This window comes from Phodopus roborovskii, unplaced genomic scaffold, assembly GCF_943737965.1.
Source record: "Phodopus roborovskii unplaced genomic scaffold, PHOROB, whole genome shotgun sequence".
NCBI lineage: Eukaryota > Metazoa > Chordata > Mammalia > Rodentia > Cricetidae > Phodopus > Phodopus roborovskii.
The window spans coordinates 12,674,922-12,695,216 of record NW_026126602.1 but is presented as its reverse complement, the minus strand read 5'-3'; the positions used below and the strand labels follow the sequence as shown (position 1 = coordinate 12,695,216).

Below are 20,295 nucleotides of genomic sequence, written 5' to 3'. Positions count from 1 at the left end.
CTTAAGTTTCTATATATATTTTTTTAACTGGAGAGTTCCTCTCTTCCTCTCAAACTCTTGCTGGGAATTTAGAATTTTATTTGAATGATTTTAGGTATTACTTTGTGTATCTGAAATATGGGAAAGTAATGTCATGAAGTTGTGCTGTCTGAGGTTTGATGTGCATTCTCCAGTGGCTGGCAGCACAGTTTAATGTTCATCATCAACTTTGACATCAGTAGATGTCTAAGGTTACAGTTCCTCGGGTTATTTTCTGGGACTGTCTCATGGGAAATGAATCCTGATCTGGATCATTCGGTTTCTTCAGAGATTGTTTCACAAGTAGTGTTCCTTGGAGGATGCATCAGAATGCAAGAGGGCAGCCTCCCCTTCATTTAATATCATTATTTGTCGTGTGAGGAACAATGTTGTGCTATTTTCTTTATTCATATGCATAAAATTTTCTATTGCATTTAATATCAAAATGGTTTGTGTTCTGTTTATAAACTCATGAAGCAATCATTTTAAAAATATTTCCTAATAAGTATGCATGACAAGTCTCTCATTTGTTTGTTATTTGGTGACATTCATAGGGCTGGAAAAGGCATGGTTTTTACTGCTACTTGATTGGACACACCCCTTCAACATTTGCTGAGGCAAATCGAACATGCACAAATGAGAAAGCTTATTTAACAACGATTGAAGACAGGTATGTAATTATTTTTGAGTTATTCTAAGATACATCAAATAATGGAAAGTGTTCAAAAAGATATAAGAATTAACACGCTATAAATTTTGAAGTAGATTATGTATCATCTTGAGTCTTGCTTTATAAAGGTGGAGATGTTTAAAATATTCTTATTTGGAGGCTTAATTGAAATCATTGTAAAACTACTTTGTTACTTTTATGCATCTATTTACTTAAAGCATTATTATTATTATTATTAATTTGGGAAGCTTTATTGGGAAAGGGAAGGGAGTAAGGGAAGGGAAGAGAGAGAAGGGAGACAGAGAGGGGAGAGAGAGTGAGAGAGAGAGAGACAGAGAGACCTCGAAAACATTTTTAAGAAAGGGTCTTACTGTGTAACCCTGGCTGACCTGAACTTGCTATATAGATCAGACTGGCTTTGAACTGGCAGATAACTGGGATTAAAGGAGTGAAGCCCCATGATTGGCATCCGTTTATGGTTAATTCACTGGATGTATGTTGCAGATTTAGTTAATGTTTTCTAATCTGTTAGTTATCAAAATTTTAAAACAAACAAACAAATGTAAGATTTGTCCACCTAACACCCCATTTTGTACATTTTCCTCTTGCTCTGTGGAACAGAGGAACAGAGAGGACTGACTGAGGGAAGACTAGCTCACGTGTATGATTTTCCTAACATGCACTCACAACTCCATCAATTCTGTAATCTCAAAGGTGTCAAGACTTCTCCCACCACTCAGCAAATACAACTTCAGTGACCCCGGCCCAGGGTGCCCTTATCTAATTCAGTTCCTACACTATCTGCTTGGCAATGTCAACAGACTCAGACTGAGCCAAGGGCTCAGTCCTCCAGGCTGTGTCCAGTGTCCATGTTTCAAGCCCCAAGCTATTTTGTCTGCATTTCCGAAAGACCAGCTATAGAAAGGCTTGCCTACAACCCCACACTGAGTTCCATTCATTTACTTGAATAGCTAAGAGAACTCTGGGAAGCACTTAACATTTCGAGATTCACTTAAAGGATATCATAAGGAGAGGACAAGGGGAGAAGGCTCAGTGACTGAGGACCTGAGTGTGGATCCCCAGCACCCAGGCAAAAGCCAGACATTGTAGTGTATGCTGAGGGAAGACTGCTAAATGGCCAGACAGCCTGGATGAATTGGCGAGTTCCAGGTTCAGTGAGAGACCAGGACTCACAATACAAGGTGGAGAGAGATTAAGGAAGACAGCCAACACTGGTCTCTAGAACACACGGGGTGAGGAGGAGGAGAAGGTGCATGGGGATTCCATCTTCTCTGTTGTCTTGCCACCCTTGGGGAATCTCCACTTGCTCAGCCATATGGAAACTTTCTGAACACTGTTTATGAGCTGTTAGACACCACTGTTTGAGTATGCCTGCTAATAGACTGAGCAGAGAAACACAATACCTGTCAGGACTCTTCTGTGTCTTCATGTAGCCTTTCTCCTTCCAGGGTGTGGCATATAGACTCCCTGTGATTAATAGTGTGGGTCTTATCTCTTACCATTAAGGAAGACAGGTCAGAATTAGAGGCCTGAAGTTATGACCCCAACCTCCCAAATATATATCACAATATCTGCAAATAACCCATTCATTCTTTCTATCCTTCTTTTATTTTAATTAACTGATTAATTAGTCAATTATGTTTTGCTTGGCTTGGCCAAGAAAATCAAACAGACAATATTGAGGATTTTTTTAAAAATGTAACTTTAACCCCTGAAGTCTCATCTATTTTTGAATTTTATTTGTGTATTCTTGTTTTTTATATACTCTTGGCAAAGCTTGGGTTATACATGCAAGAAACTTCAGAAAATTTAAAAGTTATTGGAATTGCAATGCTTCAAGGCAGACTCAAAATCCACAGAGTCCTGCTGATACTAAAAATCCTATGATAAAAATCAATATCAGAGGATTGTGTTTCAACATTCATCTTCCTTTCACAGCAATGCAATGCTAATATAAACATCTGACCACAAGAACACAGATATACCTTAGCTTAGCACAGAGGAGCTGAACTGTGGGGAAACATTTTGGACTGTGCTGTGATTGGTTTGTTAACGAATCATGTACAGGAGAAGAATTATTCTTCGTGTGTCCTCTGTGCTATTTGTATTTAAGATTTCTCTAACTCATTACATGTGTTTTTCATGTTTTAAAAAGCAAATTGTTCTTGTAGCTTTTTGTTTACTGTATTTAGGCATCTGGAATTATTTGGACTATGGTCACATCAAACGTCTCCTGTTTTTAGCATTGTCCATGGTCCTTTCTGTTCTGTCTGATGCTCTCCAGGTTCCTGAAAATGCCTCTTAGAGACATTTCTGCCAGTGCTGCCAGTGTTGTTTCAAGTTTTTCAGCTAAGACAAATCTTTGTCACTTTTTCTATCAGTGTGAGGGGGAGATAAATGTGAAAATCCCATTTGTAATTATCCTTGATAAACCAACCTTCCTTCTACTTCTGTAGTCAATAACTGAGCAGGGCACCTGGCTTGTGTGAAAAATAGACTGATTGTTTCAAATAATTTTTTTCTCCTTTGTATTTTTAAAATTCTCTTAAATTTTGTGAAGGCCAATATGAAAGCCAGAGAAGGCTGACTCGAGTCTGAGTGGATATATCATTCAGTTAAATGGTGTTATCTTCCCATCTCCTTAGTGAAAAAATATTATTATTTAAATGTTGTAAAACATTACTGTGTGACTTTTTCTGGGAAGATGTGAATTGTCTCTTCACTCTTGGTCACCAAATGTAAATAATCCCACTCAGGTCCAGCTTGGGGAATCAGAGAGTTTATGGGGGTTACTTATAGAAGGAGTATAAGTGAAAGGTTACATACATGAACATGAGTCATTCATTGACAACTATTTCAGGGGAAAACCCACCTAGCATGATGCCTCATGATGGCTTTATCCCAGATGCTCCCTGATCAATTTATAAGCAGCTCCATAGAGCAGTCTGTTCTCCCTAGCAATATTTATTGCTTCTATTGTCTTAGAGAGAGACCCTGTGAGTCCTGTAACTTTCATAACCCCCCCCCCCGAGGTTTCTAAGTTTGCTTACTGTACCTGTGAGCTGCCTTCTCCCTTCAAGAGAGAATATTAGAATCCAGAGGAAATAGCTACAGAATAATAATGCAATATTTTTGAGTTTATCAACTAAATCATAGCTCAAACATACAATTGAAATACTTTTCATGTTGATAATTTAAGAAATTTGCATACATGTTTCTAAAGATTAGTTGAATTTCCTTTTATTTTTTAAAGATATGAACAAGCATTCCTGACTAGTTTGGTTGGATTGAGGCCTGAAAGATATTTCTGGACAGGACTTTCAGATGTCCAAAACAAAGGGACGTTCCAATGGACTGTGGAGGAGTCAGTGCAGTTCACGCACTGGAATGCCGACATGCCAGGTATGCAAGTGCTATGCTCAGCGTGTCATTCCCTCACTCTGTCACCAGAGTCTGCCATTCCTCCACACCCCTTTCCAAATGCAATGTGGAAGTCAATTGTGTTTTCGGTAATCTTCACATCTCCTTTGTCCTTCCCTCCCATCCAGGTTGCAGTATTCAAGAGCAAAAAGGAAGAAACAATTGTTAAATAATTTGGTACTGGTGTATTTGAAAAGATGCAAAATTCCAAGTGCTCAAAGGCACTCTGAATATTTGCTTACTTCTGAAAACTTAAGACTCGGTAGGAAGTAGATGTAAAACTTTTAAGTGAGACTGAATGTGAGTATTAGTGTGTTTGATGATGGGACCAAGGAGAGCAGTCATGGGGATTCTAGCTTCTTCTGTGTATCTTTATCTTCAGCCATTTACATGCCTTAGATTTTATTCTATCCTTCTAAGAATGTCAAGGGCTATTGAAGTAGCTTTATTAGAAAGATGCAGAAATTGGAACTCAGAAATTATAGGATTGGAAATGCCGAAGCCTAGATTTTCACTCATCTGGCTAGTCATCAAGTCTGAGCTTTTTCGTCATGACCAACCCGCTGCCCTTGCATTATGACTTGCTTTCTCTAACTGAAGATCATAAGTGGCCTCTCTAGCAGACCTTGAAAGCTCCTTTATCATCTTTCTACACTGACATTACCGGTGAATGATATTGCTGAATATGACCTCACTCAGAAAGTTCAACACCCTTTATAGACAACAAGTCATTGTACCAGAATCACAAACTAACAGAGGGATAACAGCTACCTCATACATCCCAATACATCATAATGTCTAGCAGTTCTTTGAATTTGTATTTTCAGCTTTGAGTGAGGAACAGATGTCACTAGTCATGTTACTGTTTGTGCAATTGCTATTTGGTTATGAAATTATTAAACATTATAGGAATTGTGAGATCCTGGGTCATGCAAACAAATACATTCTTTTTGTTTCAGTGTTGGTGAAAGTCACAACTCTTCTTATGTAGCTTTATTTTGTCTCTGTTACTTATTTACTAGGAGGATGCTGAGTGATGAACCTGGAATGCTTTTATGGATAATAATTCATTAAACATAGAACCATAACTCAGCCGTGACCACTGAGAGTCTTAAGGACATAGTCTCTTGTATAGTCCAGGGTTAGGCTGGAACTCACAATGTAACTGGTAGAACTCCTTGTGGAGCTCACTGTATAGGCAGGTCTTAATCTCAGGATCCTCTTGATTGGACCTTCCATGAACTGGCATCACAGTGCTATTGGAAGACATTGCTGGCCTGTTGAGGTTTCAGTCTCTCATGGCTTGGCAGTTTTTTCCAAAAGCTCAGCAACATGGAAACTTACTCCCTTCTCAGCAAAGCTTCCTTCTCTCTACCTAGTCTTATCTGGAGGATGTCTGTAAGCCCAGGATGCCTGACTTATCTCAAGGATGACCCTTGACACAGTTCCTTGCAAGTGCTCTTCCCCTGATGACCCACGTGGTAATTAGTCAAGTGCTCTAGCCATGTTGATGGGATGTTACTGCCACATTCAAAGCCTTGCGGTAGGACTGTGCCACTTAATGCAAATTAGGCTTTGACTCTAGGCTCCCCAATCCTATATAATCCATATACTCTGGAATAAAGTTGAGCTGCTTCACTGTAAGCAGTCTCCCTGATGGCTGTCTCTGTTTGTGCTCATGGGCTATGTACAAAGCTTTCTGTTGCCACTTCTGCCCCCTTGCCCTTGTGGAGTGGTGGCCAGCCATCAGGCAAGAGGGAAAAGAGGACCCCCACATAACTCTTGCCATCAGGCCCCACCATAGCATATCTACTGTATAGAAAGATGATGTTTTTGGTTAAAGAGGTGTTGGCTGATTGCCCAAATGCACAGCTTCAAGAACAGGGAAGGCATCTGGGTGCCTAGCTTCAGTAATCAAGAAAGATGAATGACTCTAGTGATCAGAGGGTCACTGCCACCTCAAAGGTCATCCATTGCAGAACAGTCAGTTTCAGTGAAAGACTGAATGGAAGAGGGATGACTCTAAGAATCCAAGAACAGGCTTATGTGTCAGGAAATTGAGGACTTTAGAGAAAAGATATATCTCTCTGGAACTATGATAATAAACTTGTAAACATTTAATATCCATTGAAAACTACTAATAAAAATATTAGCTCCATCATGTCTACCTCTCCGCTCTTCTCCCTAGCTCCCTCTCCAAAAGAAAATATTAGCTCTTCTTAGCAGCAAGCATCTTAATGTTTTCAAACCTCTATGTCACTTATTGCCTCAATGACCACAAAACAGAATGACAAAGTGTTAATTGTACTGTGATCATAGTTTGATTTTTATGAATTTCTTCATTACTTGCATCCCAACTCTGCACAATAGGACCTATTTTTTGTATTTTAAAATGAGGAAAAGAGCTTGAGTAACTTACCCAAATCCTCCAACTCAGATGTGTCTTGTTTGGAAATCTATCAAGTGGTTTGGTTCTGAAGACTGAAGTGGACTATGGCAGGGTAGAGAATCTCAAACAATTAAAAAGAAAAAAGGAAAAGGCAGGCAGAATGGCAAGAAGGAAAATCCATTACTGCTATTATAGTAGTTTTTTTTATCATTAAATATCCAAATGTGGGCCTCCCAGCCAGATGTAGCAAATACAAGAATACCTTTGGGCAGAGGTGGCTCACACCTTTAATCCCAGCAGAGACTGGTAGATCTCTGTGAGTTTGAAGCCAGCTTGGTATACAGGGTGAGTTACAGGACAGCTTCCAAAGCTACAGAGAAACCCTGTCTTGCAAAACCAACCAACCAACAAACAAAACAAACAAACGAAAAAACCAGAATGCTTTCAAAACTTCCTATAATTATGATCACATTGGCATGTTGGGAATATAGAACCCACAAATAAAAGGCAAAGATGTGGTAACATGACTTCCAAATGCTGTATTTCATTATTACATGCAGGAATGTCACCCTGTCTCATCACTCCGCCTTTCTTGAGCATGGCAGGTCTTCAGTAAGTACCCATTGATTGAGTTCTACTTTGTGTTTAATGCAGGAAGAAAGACAGGATGTGTTGCCATGAAAACTGGAGTGGCCGGTGGTTTATGGGACATTTTAAAATGTGAAGAGAAGGCAAAGTTTGTGTGCAAACATTGGGCAGAAGGAGTGACTCGCCCACCAGAGCCCACAACAACCCCTGAACCAAAATGCCCAGAAGACTGGGGTACCACCAGCAAAACCAGTATATGTTTCAAGGTAAGTACTTGCTAAACTAACAAAGAATTTGAAATACCCAAGAACTAAAAGCAAAAAATAAAACACACAGATCAATTTCCACCTGCAGAGATTTTAATCTGATTTTATTGATGGAAAATGTCTTAGATAGAAATGACTTGTTAACTGACACCCTCAAACACAGGCAACAGAACACATAGGACCTTACCTCTTATGTCATCTGTTTTGGTGTTATCATTTGTTCTCTGCTTTTCCTTCATTTCCCATGGCTTTCTGACCCTGTTCTAAGCTTGCAATTTTCATTTTGTTTAGGAATTTGTTCTTTCTTACTCTAACTTCTGGCATTTCATTTTACCCTTGCTTCCAAGCCCAAACTTTATACTAGCTTAATTGATAAACTGCTCTACAACTATCTTGAGTCAGTATTACAGAGTCATGCTTCATTTCTTTGATTTAATCCATATGACTATAATGATGGAAGATGAAAGTATTGCAAGTACATAGACCCTCAATACCTTTAAATGAGAATTCAGTGTTCTGCCATTATTCTTGTATATTTTTAGATTGAACCCTTTGTTTTCTCCTTTTGCAATCAAGTTCACCAAAATAATCAACCAGTCTAACACAAATAACAATAAGACCAGAAACCAAAGTAAAACAAACAAATCATTCCTCTAATGAAATAAGCATTTGGGTCTTTTTTTCTCTCTGTTGGTATAATTTTCATAGAAAAAAAATAGATTTATTTTAATATATACTTGTATCTACTGCTAAATGATAAAGTCTTATGCTCAAGACCTCTTTTGTTCAATCCCTTTCAAACCACATGACCCTTACAGTCAGTTAGCTCCTGCATCATTAAGCATGTCCTACACTACCATCATGGAATCTCTTTATGGTCCTTTGAACTAAGTACTAAGACCTAGTACTTAGTTACACAGTTTATAAAATTTAGTTTAACTCAGACATTTCTGTCAGATGAGAGTCTTCTATGGTATGTGTTCTGATAGTTGTAAAATGTGCAGACTTAAGGAAAAGATAAAACAGTTTTTGAATGACACCTCTGACACTGTTGAAAACTTGTCAGTATATTCATTGTTTAAGCTGAACAGGATAACAGAGGGATCAGCATTTTGCTTATTCCTGTTTATTTTTCTATATGAAAACTTTGTTATTTTTTGTGTCCCAAGGCAAATTTTCATACTTAACCTAATTACTTCCCCCCCTCTTCCACAATGAGTTATTACCCAGTCCACATGTCTTTAGCTTCCAATATTTTTATCTAACTTTTCCTGTGTTTTAAACTGCTTCTGTTTTCTAAGGCTTTCTCAATGAAATCACCCCCCCACCTCCAGGCCCATGTCTAGCTATCCAAATAGTCACTCATAAATTGATTTTCAACCATTGCATTGTTGGGACCATTGCATTAAGCAATGTCCTCTACTTTCTCTAGGAAGTAGAGTACTTCATTGGAAGTAGATGATTTACTTACCTTGATTTGAGAAGTTACCAAATGTAAAATAATTTCACAAACCTTTTCTTTAGCTGTATGCAAAAGGAAAACATGAGAAGAAAACATGGTTCGAGTCTCGAGACTTTTGCAGAGCTCTGGGTGGAGAGCTGGCGAGTATTAAGAATAAAGACGAACAACAAGTGATATGGAGGCTGATTACGTAAGTCTGTCTTCTGTACAGACGCCTAGTTGGTGTCTATGATGCTGAGATGTTCATGTTTCTGTATCACATCCCAAATCCATAGGCCTTTTCTGATAATGTTTCATTTCAAAGTCCTTTACTAGTTATAAATCTTACAGTAAGTAACTCTATAAATGCAGAAGACATCCAATACTCATTTGAATGAATGAATGTCTTTAAATGCCCTTGTCAGTTTTCAGGGCATTCATGAGTGGTACCCAAATTCACATTTTCTTGGTCAGTTTTGTTGTGATATGACTTAAAGGTGACAGAGTTTATTGTGGCTTATAGCTTCAGAGGTTGTTCGTTCTATCCTGACAGATGAGCATTATAATAGGAGTGGGAGACCAGCTGGTCACATTGCATCTGCAGTCAGGAAACAGCAGATAAATGGGGGTGCTCAGCTATCTATCACTTTTTGCAATGTAGGACACCAGTCCAGGAAATGGTGGCACCCACCTTTAGGGTGGGTCTACCCACTTCAATTTAATCAAGATAATCTCTCACAGGCATGCTTAGAGACTCACGTAATCTAGTTCACTCCTCATGGATGTGCCCAGAGATTAGTTTTCTAGATGATTCTAGAGCCTTTCAAGTGGACAATGAGAGTTAGCCATCAGAAACATCTTTTGTAGGATTCTTGCATTCAGTTATTGATCTGTTTGCTTGTATATTATCTAATATGTGTTTCAGAGGTACCTACCAACTCCTGGAGGTCCTTTGAATGACTGATGCCCTTACAGAACACAGCATATACGTTCTTTATATGTTGCAGGGCCAGTGGAAGCTACCATGAGCTGTTTTGGTTGGGACTGACCTATGGAAGTCCTTCAGAGGGGTTTACCTGGAGTGATGGTTCTCCTGTAAGTAGTTTCAAATATATCATTTTCTTACTTTGTAAAATGTATTTATTTTGATGTTATTTGGTATTTTACCAAAGCAAGTAATTCAGATATATTTAATGAAAGATAAATACAAGTGCAGTGTACATTCACTGCCCAGCCCTGGCTCCATGTACTCCAAGCATAGCTGTGGCTAAGGGATGAAAGTAATATAAAAGATGAGTAGCCATATCACCAGCTTATTTAAATATCTCCTTTCTATACAAAAACCAGGGTTAGATAGTTGAACATCTTCAAAATTGTTCTGCAGTTGCCTTTAACTCAGCAAAACTGAACACAACTTTGGTAGCCACAAGAGTCAGTCATACTTCTTCAAATCTGAGAAGTGGGGAGCTCTGGCTTTTGGTAGCAACATTTAGCAGCTCTGGTCATCATGGGAAAGGATGTTTTACAATATTAATGCTACCTCTTCTTAGAATCCACAGGCCTCTCTTCAAGGCCCTTGGTGAGATGGTTTATTTGGTAGCTGCATTGATGTTTGGATTCCATGTTTGTATTTATGGAAAACAGATCATAATGCTTAATCTGACCAGTCACTGAAAACCATCAAAACCCAAACTACCAAACCTAGAGCCCCAGTTTGTTTCCATTGTTCATTTTGGCAAAGTCTGGTTGTTCAGTTAGCCATATTTTATAAGCCTGTTCCCTTCTTTAATTGAAGAGTTAATTATTTTTCTGTAGCCCGTGTAATAGAGGGAAAGCTTCCAACAACTTACTGAAATGTTATCCCTTAAGAATGGGCTGTAATTTTAGGAAATTATGTGTACTGACTGGGAAGTGGAAGTTTCTTGCTAACTTTTTCCTACATATAAGTCCCACTTACGTGGCCCTTGGGTCCATTTTTTGTTTAACGAGAATAAAGAAAATGCTATAAGAATCAATTCCCCACTCTAGTCAGCTTCAAAAGTTTCCATGTAATAAAAGCTGTTTCTTTCTCACCCATGTTCATAAAATGTTCTTCCAAAGCTAAAAGAAAAAATCAAATGAATGAAAAGTCCAAACATCTCCTCTTTTACTTTTCCATTTGGGTATTCACTGGTGTGCTATATGTTTCTGAAGCAGCATAGTCCCCTGGCATTTCAGTTAAGATCTGGTATGTTTCCAATGTAGGTTTCCTATGAAAATTGGGCTTATGGCGAACCAAATAATTACCAAAATGTTGAGTATTGTGGTGAGCTCAAAGGTGACCCTGGTATGTCCTGGAATGATATTAACTGTGAACACCTCAACAACTGGATTTGTCAGATACAAAAAGGTATGAATCCTAGTCCCTTCCTTCTCTTACATTACAGAGCTAGCCTTTTGACACCCCAATATGTTCCCTCTGTTGGCATAAACAAACAAACACACAAAATACAAGCATCAGGGAAGTGTCAGGCCCTTATTTCACAGGATAAGAATGAAGGCGTTGAGTACAGATAAATGTTCCAAAGGAACAGAAGATCAAAAGGCCACCCGAGAATCCTGGATGAGAGTCACGTCCTCAGAAATGTTCCCACCAGCAGCCGGGACTCTGGCCATACTCTGCAGCTGTAGGGGCAAGTAGGAGCCCTGGCCTGTAGTGCAATAGGAAGGCAATGCAGTTTCACTTTCTGGAACTTTCACCCTCTGACTTTCTATTTTAACCCTGACCCAGGTGGAGGATTTCTCCAAGTCAGAATATTCTAATGTTCAAAACCAGCCCTAAAACCCAGCCATAACCCTGGTGTTATGAAACTCACTATATTATTATAATTTATGGTGATTTGAAAATTAGTGCAAAGCCAGGTCAGGCATTGAGGCCGGAGGATCTGGGTTATGACCAAAAAAAAAAAAAAAAAAAAAAACAAGGAAGCTCACCCTTGAATCAAAACATATGTTGACTCCATTGCAGTAGATGAATGGAACCACATTGCCCTCTGCTGTTGGGGAATCATGATCACTGCCTCCATTTTGCAGTTAAGAGGCCTGGTACTGCCCTCTACTGGCTGGATGCGCACGTTTTTCTCATTTCGGATTAGAATCCTGTTTCCACAATAGAGAAATCAGCGGGCTGTATTTAAAAAGGGTCTTCCACGTGGAGTCTTCAAAGTCTGTCATATCATTTGTGGCAGGGCTTAGGCCCTCCCCCCATGTGTCTGGGCTGAAAGCAGAAGGCTGGGGTTTGGTGGGGGTGATAAGGGAGGGTGGAAGGGTGAGGGAACTGGATTGACATGTAAAACAACCTTGTTTAAAATTTAAATAAAGAAAAGGTGTGTGTGTGGGGGGGGGGGGAGTTTCCCGCTGCCAGGGGCTTGATCCCACTTATGGAGGCCACTGTTCAGTTTATGTAAACCGTAATTCCTCCGTTTTCCATTCATTCTTTTACCACAGTGTGATGTGAATCAGATGGAGGAATGGGGGCAAGTGTGGAAAATTGTCAGGATTTTATTGACACAATACGAGGAGTGGTACTGGCAGATGCTTGATTAGTTATTTTTCTTATTTTACAGGGAAAACATTGCTACCTGAGCCTACACCCGCTCCTCAAGACAGTAGGTGTCCCTGTTCCTTCTGATTTCTCTATTACAGCCTTTTCTGACTCCTTTCCTTTTTTTAAATGGAGAAAAAAAATTATCCTGGGACCATGGCGAGCAGAGCTCTTAGTATCTTTGAGGACCTCATGAAAGGTTGGAGCTTTGGCTCTAGAGAGCAGTCCACAGGCCCTGGTGGTTGCTTGCTAGCATGCTTTCCTGTGGTTTTACCGGTCAAATCAAAAGGGTCCAGGGTTTCCTTTAGCATACGACCAGTGACTTGTAACTTGGTGGCTCAATACAGTACAGTTATTCTCTGAAAGTTCTTGAGTCAGGAATCTGAAATGGGTTCACTCACAGAAGCACACCCTCCAGAGGCCCTGCTCAGTTGCCTTCACTTGTGTGCCTTGAATGCTTTCCTGGTTCCATCTTCAAACCAGCCTTGTAGCGTACTGGTTCCATTGGCACATTGCTTCCTTCTGTGTCTGATCTTCCTCTCTGCATTTTTCTCTGACGGCACTTCCTTTAGATTTAAAGCCCCACTCAGATAATCGAGGATAATATTTCCTTCTCAAGATCCTTAATTTATTCACATTTACCAAGTCCTTTCCACTGTAGTCTGATGTATACAGGCTCCAAGATTTAGGTCTTAAATGTCTTTGTAGCCTTTTCAGTATAGAAACATAAAATTCTATGCTTTGAAAGGAGTCTTAGAACCTCCTCCATGAATGAACTGCCTGGTACTCTAATTCTATCAACAAAATGGCTCTTCCAGAGGTCCCCAGTTCAATTCCCAGCACACACAAGGTGGCTCATAACCATATGTAATGGGATCTGATTCCCTCATCTGGTGTACATGAAGACAAAGAACTCATATACATGAAATAACAAATAAGTAAACCTTTAAAAAAAAGAAGAAAATTTTCTTTTTTGTAGTGAGCTAGAATCTGAGTTTTCATAACCTTCATGTCTTGGCCCTCAAACATTGCAGATACCTGTGTAAGTCTCTCTGTCTAGGCTTTCCTGACAAAGAAAGAAATGCCTGGAGTTCTTTTACCCACTGGCAATACATGGATCTTACTCAGGAAGAGAAACAAGTCACTATTTGTAGACTTGGCAGAAAGTAGATATAGATATTTGGCCTGAAACAATCCAGTCTGTCCCTGACTGAGACATTCTGCATATTCTGGAGTCTTAGAATTGTTCACACCTTTGACCTAGTTCTTTTCCCTACACACCATATTCTTTAATTTTTCTAAATGAAAAAAATTGTCTTTTCATCTGACTTTCTTTTTTCAGACCCACCAGTTACTGCAGATGGATGGGTTATTTACAAAGACTACCAGTATTATTTTAGCAAAGAGAAGGAAACCATGGACAATGCACGGGCATTTTGCAAGAAGAATTTTGGTGATCTTGCTACTATTAAAAGTGAAAGTGAAAAGAAGTTTCTGTGGAAATATGTAAGAATATGGTTAAGAGTAGAACAACATTCTATAAACAAAGATAGTTCCTTAAATTAGTACCTTAGAACATATTTTCAAATTATGTACTAAATTTGAAGTTGAGGTCCTGAGGTCCTGAGATCCTGAGACAGGGCCATAGGTCTAAACATTGTGGCAATCCCTTTGAGTTTGTAAATATAATTTTCAAGAATTATATCTTAACTAAAATTGTTATGTCTCAGTCCTAGACCACTTTTGTAACAAATAGTATGGTTAATAATTAAAGGTCTGTCTTTGTTGGATCAAATTATTGGTGAACAGATAGTGCAGTTTGATTATTCATATAAAAATATCAGCAGTACCCAAATTGTCAGCTATTCCTGAAAGTGTAAGTTTTTTCCCTTTGTGCTTAGCTATCTCTCCACTAAAACAAAAACAAGGCCAAAAAACTTCATGTGGCTCCTTACCATTTTCCAGAGAAGAGGTTGGGAGAAAGCAGAAAATGGATTTATCAATATTTAAAGAAAAAGTTAACTTGACTACAAAGATAAGAAGATATAGCTCAGCATTATCATCTTTGTGTATATTCCTTGCTTTGAAACTCTCAGAATACATCCTAATGTTGCACAAATGCCTATCTGTAATAGATGCTGCATGTTAAATCCCAATATGAAAAAGTATTTCTTTTGATGTACAAATCCCACTGCCTGTTTTGTCTTAAAGGGAAAACATTGGAAAACATTATAATAGGCTTCCTTACTAATATATAGATTTTGCCTAAGAAGTTGCTTAGCAGATGACTGTAAATTGTGTATGTAAACTTTCATGTTCTAGATGAACAAGAATGGTGGACAGTCACCATATTTTATTGGCTTGTTGATCAGCTTGGATAAGAAGTTCATGTAAGTAAATCAAGCAAAAGTGTTGTGTTTTAGGATAAAGAATGGATAAACACCTAGGAGTTGTTTTGAGAACTTTTCTTGCCTAAATGCATCAAAATTCTTTGGCTATCTGAATCTGAAAAAAAATATCTAAAACGTGAAAGGAAGCCTACTTAAGATTATTCTATTAAGAATTTCAACATTGTGAATTATTTAAAAGCTCAAAATTGGATTTAACCTCATAAACTATCACTAGTCTTTATTTTAGGGTCCTTGGTCATCAGTAAATATTTGATTAAGAAAATGTGTTAGAGATGAATACTGAATTTATTTTAAAAATTACAATCCTTCTTGTACCAGTGTTGATTCACAGAACCAATTGTTCCTTTTGATTGTTCTACCTCACAGTGATGTATTAAAGTTGACTGTGAAACTTTCCTCTCAGAAGAGCAGACTTGCTGCTTCGTTAGACACTGGGACCAGGAACAGCTGTGCTAGAGGGGAGGGAATTATTCTATCTTGGGGGTTTCTTTAATTAATATGTTCTCTTGAATTTTAAGAGCACATGTGTCTGTCTGTCTTTCATATAATTGTCTTAGTCACACATTTTATTGCTATCTTTGACCAATGGAGACCTAAAGTCAAGCTTGTAATATCTAGGGAATAGAGACATTGGATGTCCCTATGGACCAACACCCATTTGATGACAGGACTGATTTTTATGATTTCTTTTTTCCCCAACTCTCAGAGACCTTGAATTTCTGTAACTTTAGAAAACATACATTGAGTCACCCACTTTTTGAAAATGGCAGAGTGAGCAAAAGACAGACTGGAACTAACAAGAAATTCTGTATTTGCTGCCCCTTTTATGGGTAGTTAAATTGTGTGGAAATCATGATTGAAGAGTACTGTGGAAGAATTTTACTGTTGGCACCCAGACTAATCAGCCATACATGTGTCCCTCTTCAGGTCTGTCAGGAACTTGTTCAGAGGAGAGCAAAGCAGGTAGATCAGCAAAGTGGGTGGACCAGCATTTAGTATTTACATCATTATAATACATCTTAGATTCTTTAGTGATGGAGTCTGAAACCCCATAATAAAGACAGACTGTATTTTACAAGATTAAATCTAATGGTGCTTGTTTGTGAACTTGACCTGAAGCTATCAGGGTTACTACAGAGGAACACAAGGGATGCCAAGTACTAGGCATTTGGGAGTTCCCACTAGTTTCTCTAGGTTCCCCTTCTGTTTGTTAAGCATTCTATGCTCCCTTCATCTTGATGCACTTGTCCTTTCCCATCTCTAAGTTGTAGCCAGTAATTTTTATGACTGGATTGCTGAAAAGTGCTTCAATTTTCTTTTCCAGTTGGATGGATGGAAGCAAAGTAGATTTTGTGGCTTGGGCTACAGGAGAACCCAATTTTGCAAATGATGATGAAAACTGTGTAACGATGTACACAAATTCAGGTAAGTCAAACAAACAGATTTTATTGCACTTGCTTTGGGGTGTGATGTGTGGCATTTCTTGTATCTTTGGGTTAAAAGTAGCAAGCAATGCATTTATGTAGGAAAAGAACAGAAACTCAAGTTTATGAACATAAAGGTTCAGTTTGCAAAGATAAATTTATCAGGATGTTCATGAGCAAGCTAACAAATGACATATCATTTTCTGAAATATTTTAATGTTCTTATGTGAGGAAAATACTTAGAATGTGCTTATAACTACCTTTATCTCTCTCTAGTTTTTTTCCATTCCATAAAATGGGAATGTTGATGTAATTTGTCTTTTGGTGACAAGATTAAGTGAAGTATCATCTAAAGCTGAACACATATTTAATTATTATTGTATTGACTATTGGTGATTAATAATTCAATAATACATCTGCAAAACTCAGCATATGATAATCTTTCTGCTAAAGTGAACTCTTATGAGTGTGAAACTGTGAGAGAGATATTGTATAGACTCCTCTAGTTATGTGTGAAAATATGGAAAATTTATTCTGAAACACTTTTTTTTGGTGACCCTTCTTAGATATTGTGTCTTTGAAGGTATGTTTTAAATTAAGAGCATATAGATCTACCTTAGCTCTTCTCTTTTGCAGGGTTCTGGAATGACATTAACTGTGGTTATCCAAATAACTTCATCTGCCAGCGACATAACAGCAGCATCAATGCCACTGCCATTCCTACCACACCCCCGACACCAGGTGGCTGCAAGGAAGGTTGGCATTTGTACAGCAACAAGGTATCTGGAGAATTAATCTCAGTCTTGGCATTTGCAACAATTGCTTTTCTTGTTGATGTAACAAGAGATTTTCACTCTCTATCACATTGGACTGAGTCTATCATAGCAGAGCAGGTGGAGCAAAATGGCAACACGGAGGTAGGAGCATATGGTAGAAGCTCCTTGCTCCTTAGTGGTTTGGGATGCACTGGCCTCCACCAAACCCCAACAGTGCTGTTCAGCTGTTCATTGCAGAACAATGACAGATGCCAGCCACACCCTTCAAAGTTACCTTCTGCCTAGCTCATCACTGTAGAACATTTTTTTTTTTAACAAGAAAAACTGGAGATTCCCATCACAAATTCTCAATGGAAAGTAAATACTTGAGATACTATCCAAAGAGCTATGCCATTTATCTCAAGGGAAAAATAAAACTCTGCAAAGAAAATCTGTGGACCATTGAGTGGACTACTTCTTCTTCTTCTTCTTCTTCTTCTTCTTCTTCTTCTTCTTCTTCTTCTTCTTCTTCTTATTATTATTATTATTATTATTTAATCCTCATCTGGTCTTGAGAAAATTTGTATGTAGCTATGATTTTCATGAATAATTTGATTTCTTGATGTGAAGTTTGTTGTCTTTAGCTAAAACCTCTGCTTTTGTCCCTTCCACTTTAGTGCTTTAAAATTTTTGGATTTGCTGAAGAGGAAAAAAAAAATTGGCAAGAGGCACGAAAAACTTGCATAGGATTTAAAGGAAACCTAGTGTCCATACAGAATGCGAAAGAGCAAGGTGTGTAGATTATGTTCCTGTTGGTAATTTCTGTATATATGTAAATTTGTCCTTAAAGAGATAAGACTATTATTTATTATAACTGACTTTAACTTTGTTTTTCTAGAATAAGAGGCAGTAGGGGAAAATCCTATACATTACTTACGAAGAGTGATTTTATTTAGTGTGGGAATTTTTTCTCCATGGAATCCTTTCCCATTTTAATAGCAACTCTATGAACCAGGGCTTATTACTACACTTTGGGAAAAGAAAATGGTGTTCATAGAGCCTTGCAGGAAGGAACATGCTTGGTCAGAGTGGAGTTTGGAATCAAAACCCTAGGTGCCAGCACAAATCCCATTCCATTGCCAACAAGCCTGTTAGGAAAAGAGCTAAAGGAGAATAGTTCTGAGTCTAAAATGAGCAGCTGCTGATTTCCCATATACTTCTTGTCTGGCCCTTGATCGTATCATTTCTAACAAAGCAAAGCAAAGGTTTTGAACTTTGAACAAATGCAGCAAAAATTATTGTGATGAGACACAAAGATAAGCTGGAGCTTTGGAAGTATCTGGTAAGAAAGCATTCACCACAGCCATACAGAAGATTTTCAAGTCATTCTTCGGTCAGAAGAAACTGGAGCTGGGGAGACACATCAGTCAATAAAGAGCATGTTGCACCAGCGTGGGGACCTGAGATCACTGGTGTTCAAAGCCTGGGTTGGTGACATCCCTGTTACCTCTCAGCACTAGGAGATAAAGGAAAAACCCCAAGGTTTCCTGGCCAGCCAGTGTAACGAAACTAGCAGTCTCCAGACCCATTTTTAAAAAACCTTAGGTGGCTAGTTCCTGAGGAAAAACACAGAAGTACCAACTGGTCTCAATACACATGCCCACATGCATGAACACACAGACTTTCTTTCTTCTACACAGAAAGAAATGCACTGGCCACTCTTGCATGTTCCTTTGGAGGACAACTCTTGTTGAACTAGGTATAATTCAAGTTATGGCTTGTGATTAAGGAAGATGGTGAACAAGTTGGGGAGATTCACACCTAACTATTGTGGGGTTTGGAAACCACAGCAGTTGAGTCATGGATCAGCGACCCTCAGGTTAAACACTTTGAGAAAGAAAATACACAGTCTTTGAAAAGTGGCTTAACATAATCCTAAAAGGAAGATCTGTGCTGTCAAGTGACAGTTGCAGGAAAATACATTTAGGTTCAAAATCAGGATGCCATTTTAGTATCCAGGACTGATGAGATACATTGTTTCTGAGGGTGGTGGTGGTGGTGATGGTGAGGTTTTCAAAAGTTTTTAAAATGTTTAAGTTGGGGGTACTGAAGAGGACACACACAGTAGCATGTTGTATATAGAAAAAGTCCAATAGAGGTTTGCTGTGTGTCTAAATTTATAAGAAGGTTGTCAGAAAAATTAGATAGTCTCTATCATCTCTTTTAGTTGGACAGGTGTATGTGTGTGTGTGTGTACATGTGTGATATACTTGTATGATGTGCACATACACGTGTGTTCAGGAACACATAGCCCTGTGTATTCATGTGGAGACCAAACGTGGGCACAGGGTATCCTCTGCTCTGTGACTCTCTGCCTTGTTATTTTGAGTCAGGATCTCTTACTGAAGTAAGGGCTGTACTCATATCCAGCCAGCCCTGGTAATCCTCTTGTCTCCATCCTCCACAGTGTTCAGATTACATCATACCCAACGTTTATACGGTTTGGGGGAATCCAATCTTGGGCCCTCACTCTTACTTACTGCTCTATATCTCCATGTACAGAGCATTTTTAATTTTCAAAATCATTATCCAAAATTATGAAAAAGTACAGAAAAGAAGACACTAAGAACCTATGCATTGCTCTCACGAATGCTTGTTCTGTTAATGCGCAGAGTGCACTCTTCTTTGAACACATTATACTTGAAACCAACCAAGTTTCCACAGGAATCTTTGACAAGTTCAGCAGCTGTTCAGACACCCAACACAAAGGGTCAAACCACAACACATGATACAAGAACATAACATTCACATTTCTTGAGCTGTCTTACCCCACATTTTTGCTTCAGCTACCCAGCAGAGAAACACAGTGATGATTTCCTCTCTTCACCACAAAGTGCTGATTCCTGGCATAACAGAATTAGAACCTGAGCAGTAGAGACGTGCAGAAGGAAACAATTTTCAGATAAAATAACATTATTCCTGGCAAAACAGACTCACATTGTCGAATTCTTAATGTGGCTGTTGGCATAAGAAGTCAATGCTGTATGCTCCCTGATAGAACTGTTCCACACCACATTTTAAGTTGAGCATAAGGCAAACATTACAGTTTCATTTAGGAAACAGATACAATCAAAATGAGCATCTATCTGCACTCTTAATTCACTAAAGAATATTGGAAGAAAAACATTTGGGGGTATTTGAATTTTAGTTAATTGCACAAAAAGTATATCTGAACAAGGCTCTCCTATCTGAAAACAGGGTACTGATTTAGCATGGGCTGTTCAACAGAATTGTTTGTTCATGTGCAAG

At 38.6% G+C, this 20,295-nt stretch overlaps 1 protein-coding gene across 1 annotated transcript in view; it reads left to right on the top strand.

The window, feature by feature from the left end:
* Mrc1 (mannose receptor C-type 1) overlaps positions 1-20,295 on the top strand; it is a 91,907-nt gene that overhangs the window by 47,864 nt on the left and 23,748 nt on the right. Inside the window, exons 10-21 of the mRNA XM_051205643.1 lie at positions 573-688; positions 3,963-4,111; positions 7,173-7,372; positions 8,897-9,024; positions 9,821-9,908; positions 11,058-11,202; positions 12,419-12,460; positions 13,739-13,902; positions 14,719-14,786; positions 16,132-16,232; positions 16,868-17,010; positions 17,664-17,778. Coding sequence (XP_051061600.1) covers positions 573-688; positions 3,963-4,111; positions 7,173-7,372; positions 8,897-9,024; positions 9,821-9,908; positions 11,058-11,202; positions 12,419-12,460; positions 13,739-13,902; positions 14,719-14,786; positions 16,132-16,232; positions 16,868-17,010; positions 17,664-17,778 — 1,459 coding nt within the window. The remainder of the gene's footprint in view (positions 1-572; positions 689-3,962; positions 4,112-7,172; positions 7,373-8,896; positions 9,025-9,820; positions 9,909-11,057; positions 11,203-12,418; positions 12,461-13,738; positions 13,903-14,718; positions 14,787-16,131; positions 16,233-16,867; positions 17,011-17,663; positions 17,779-20,295) is intronic.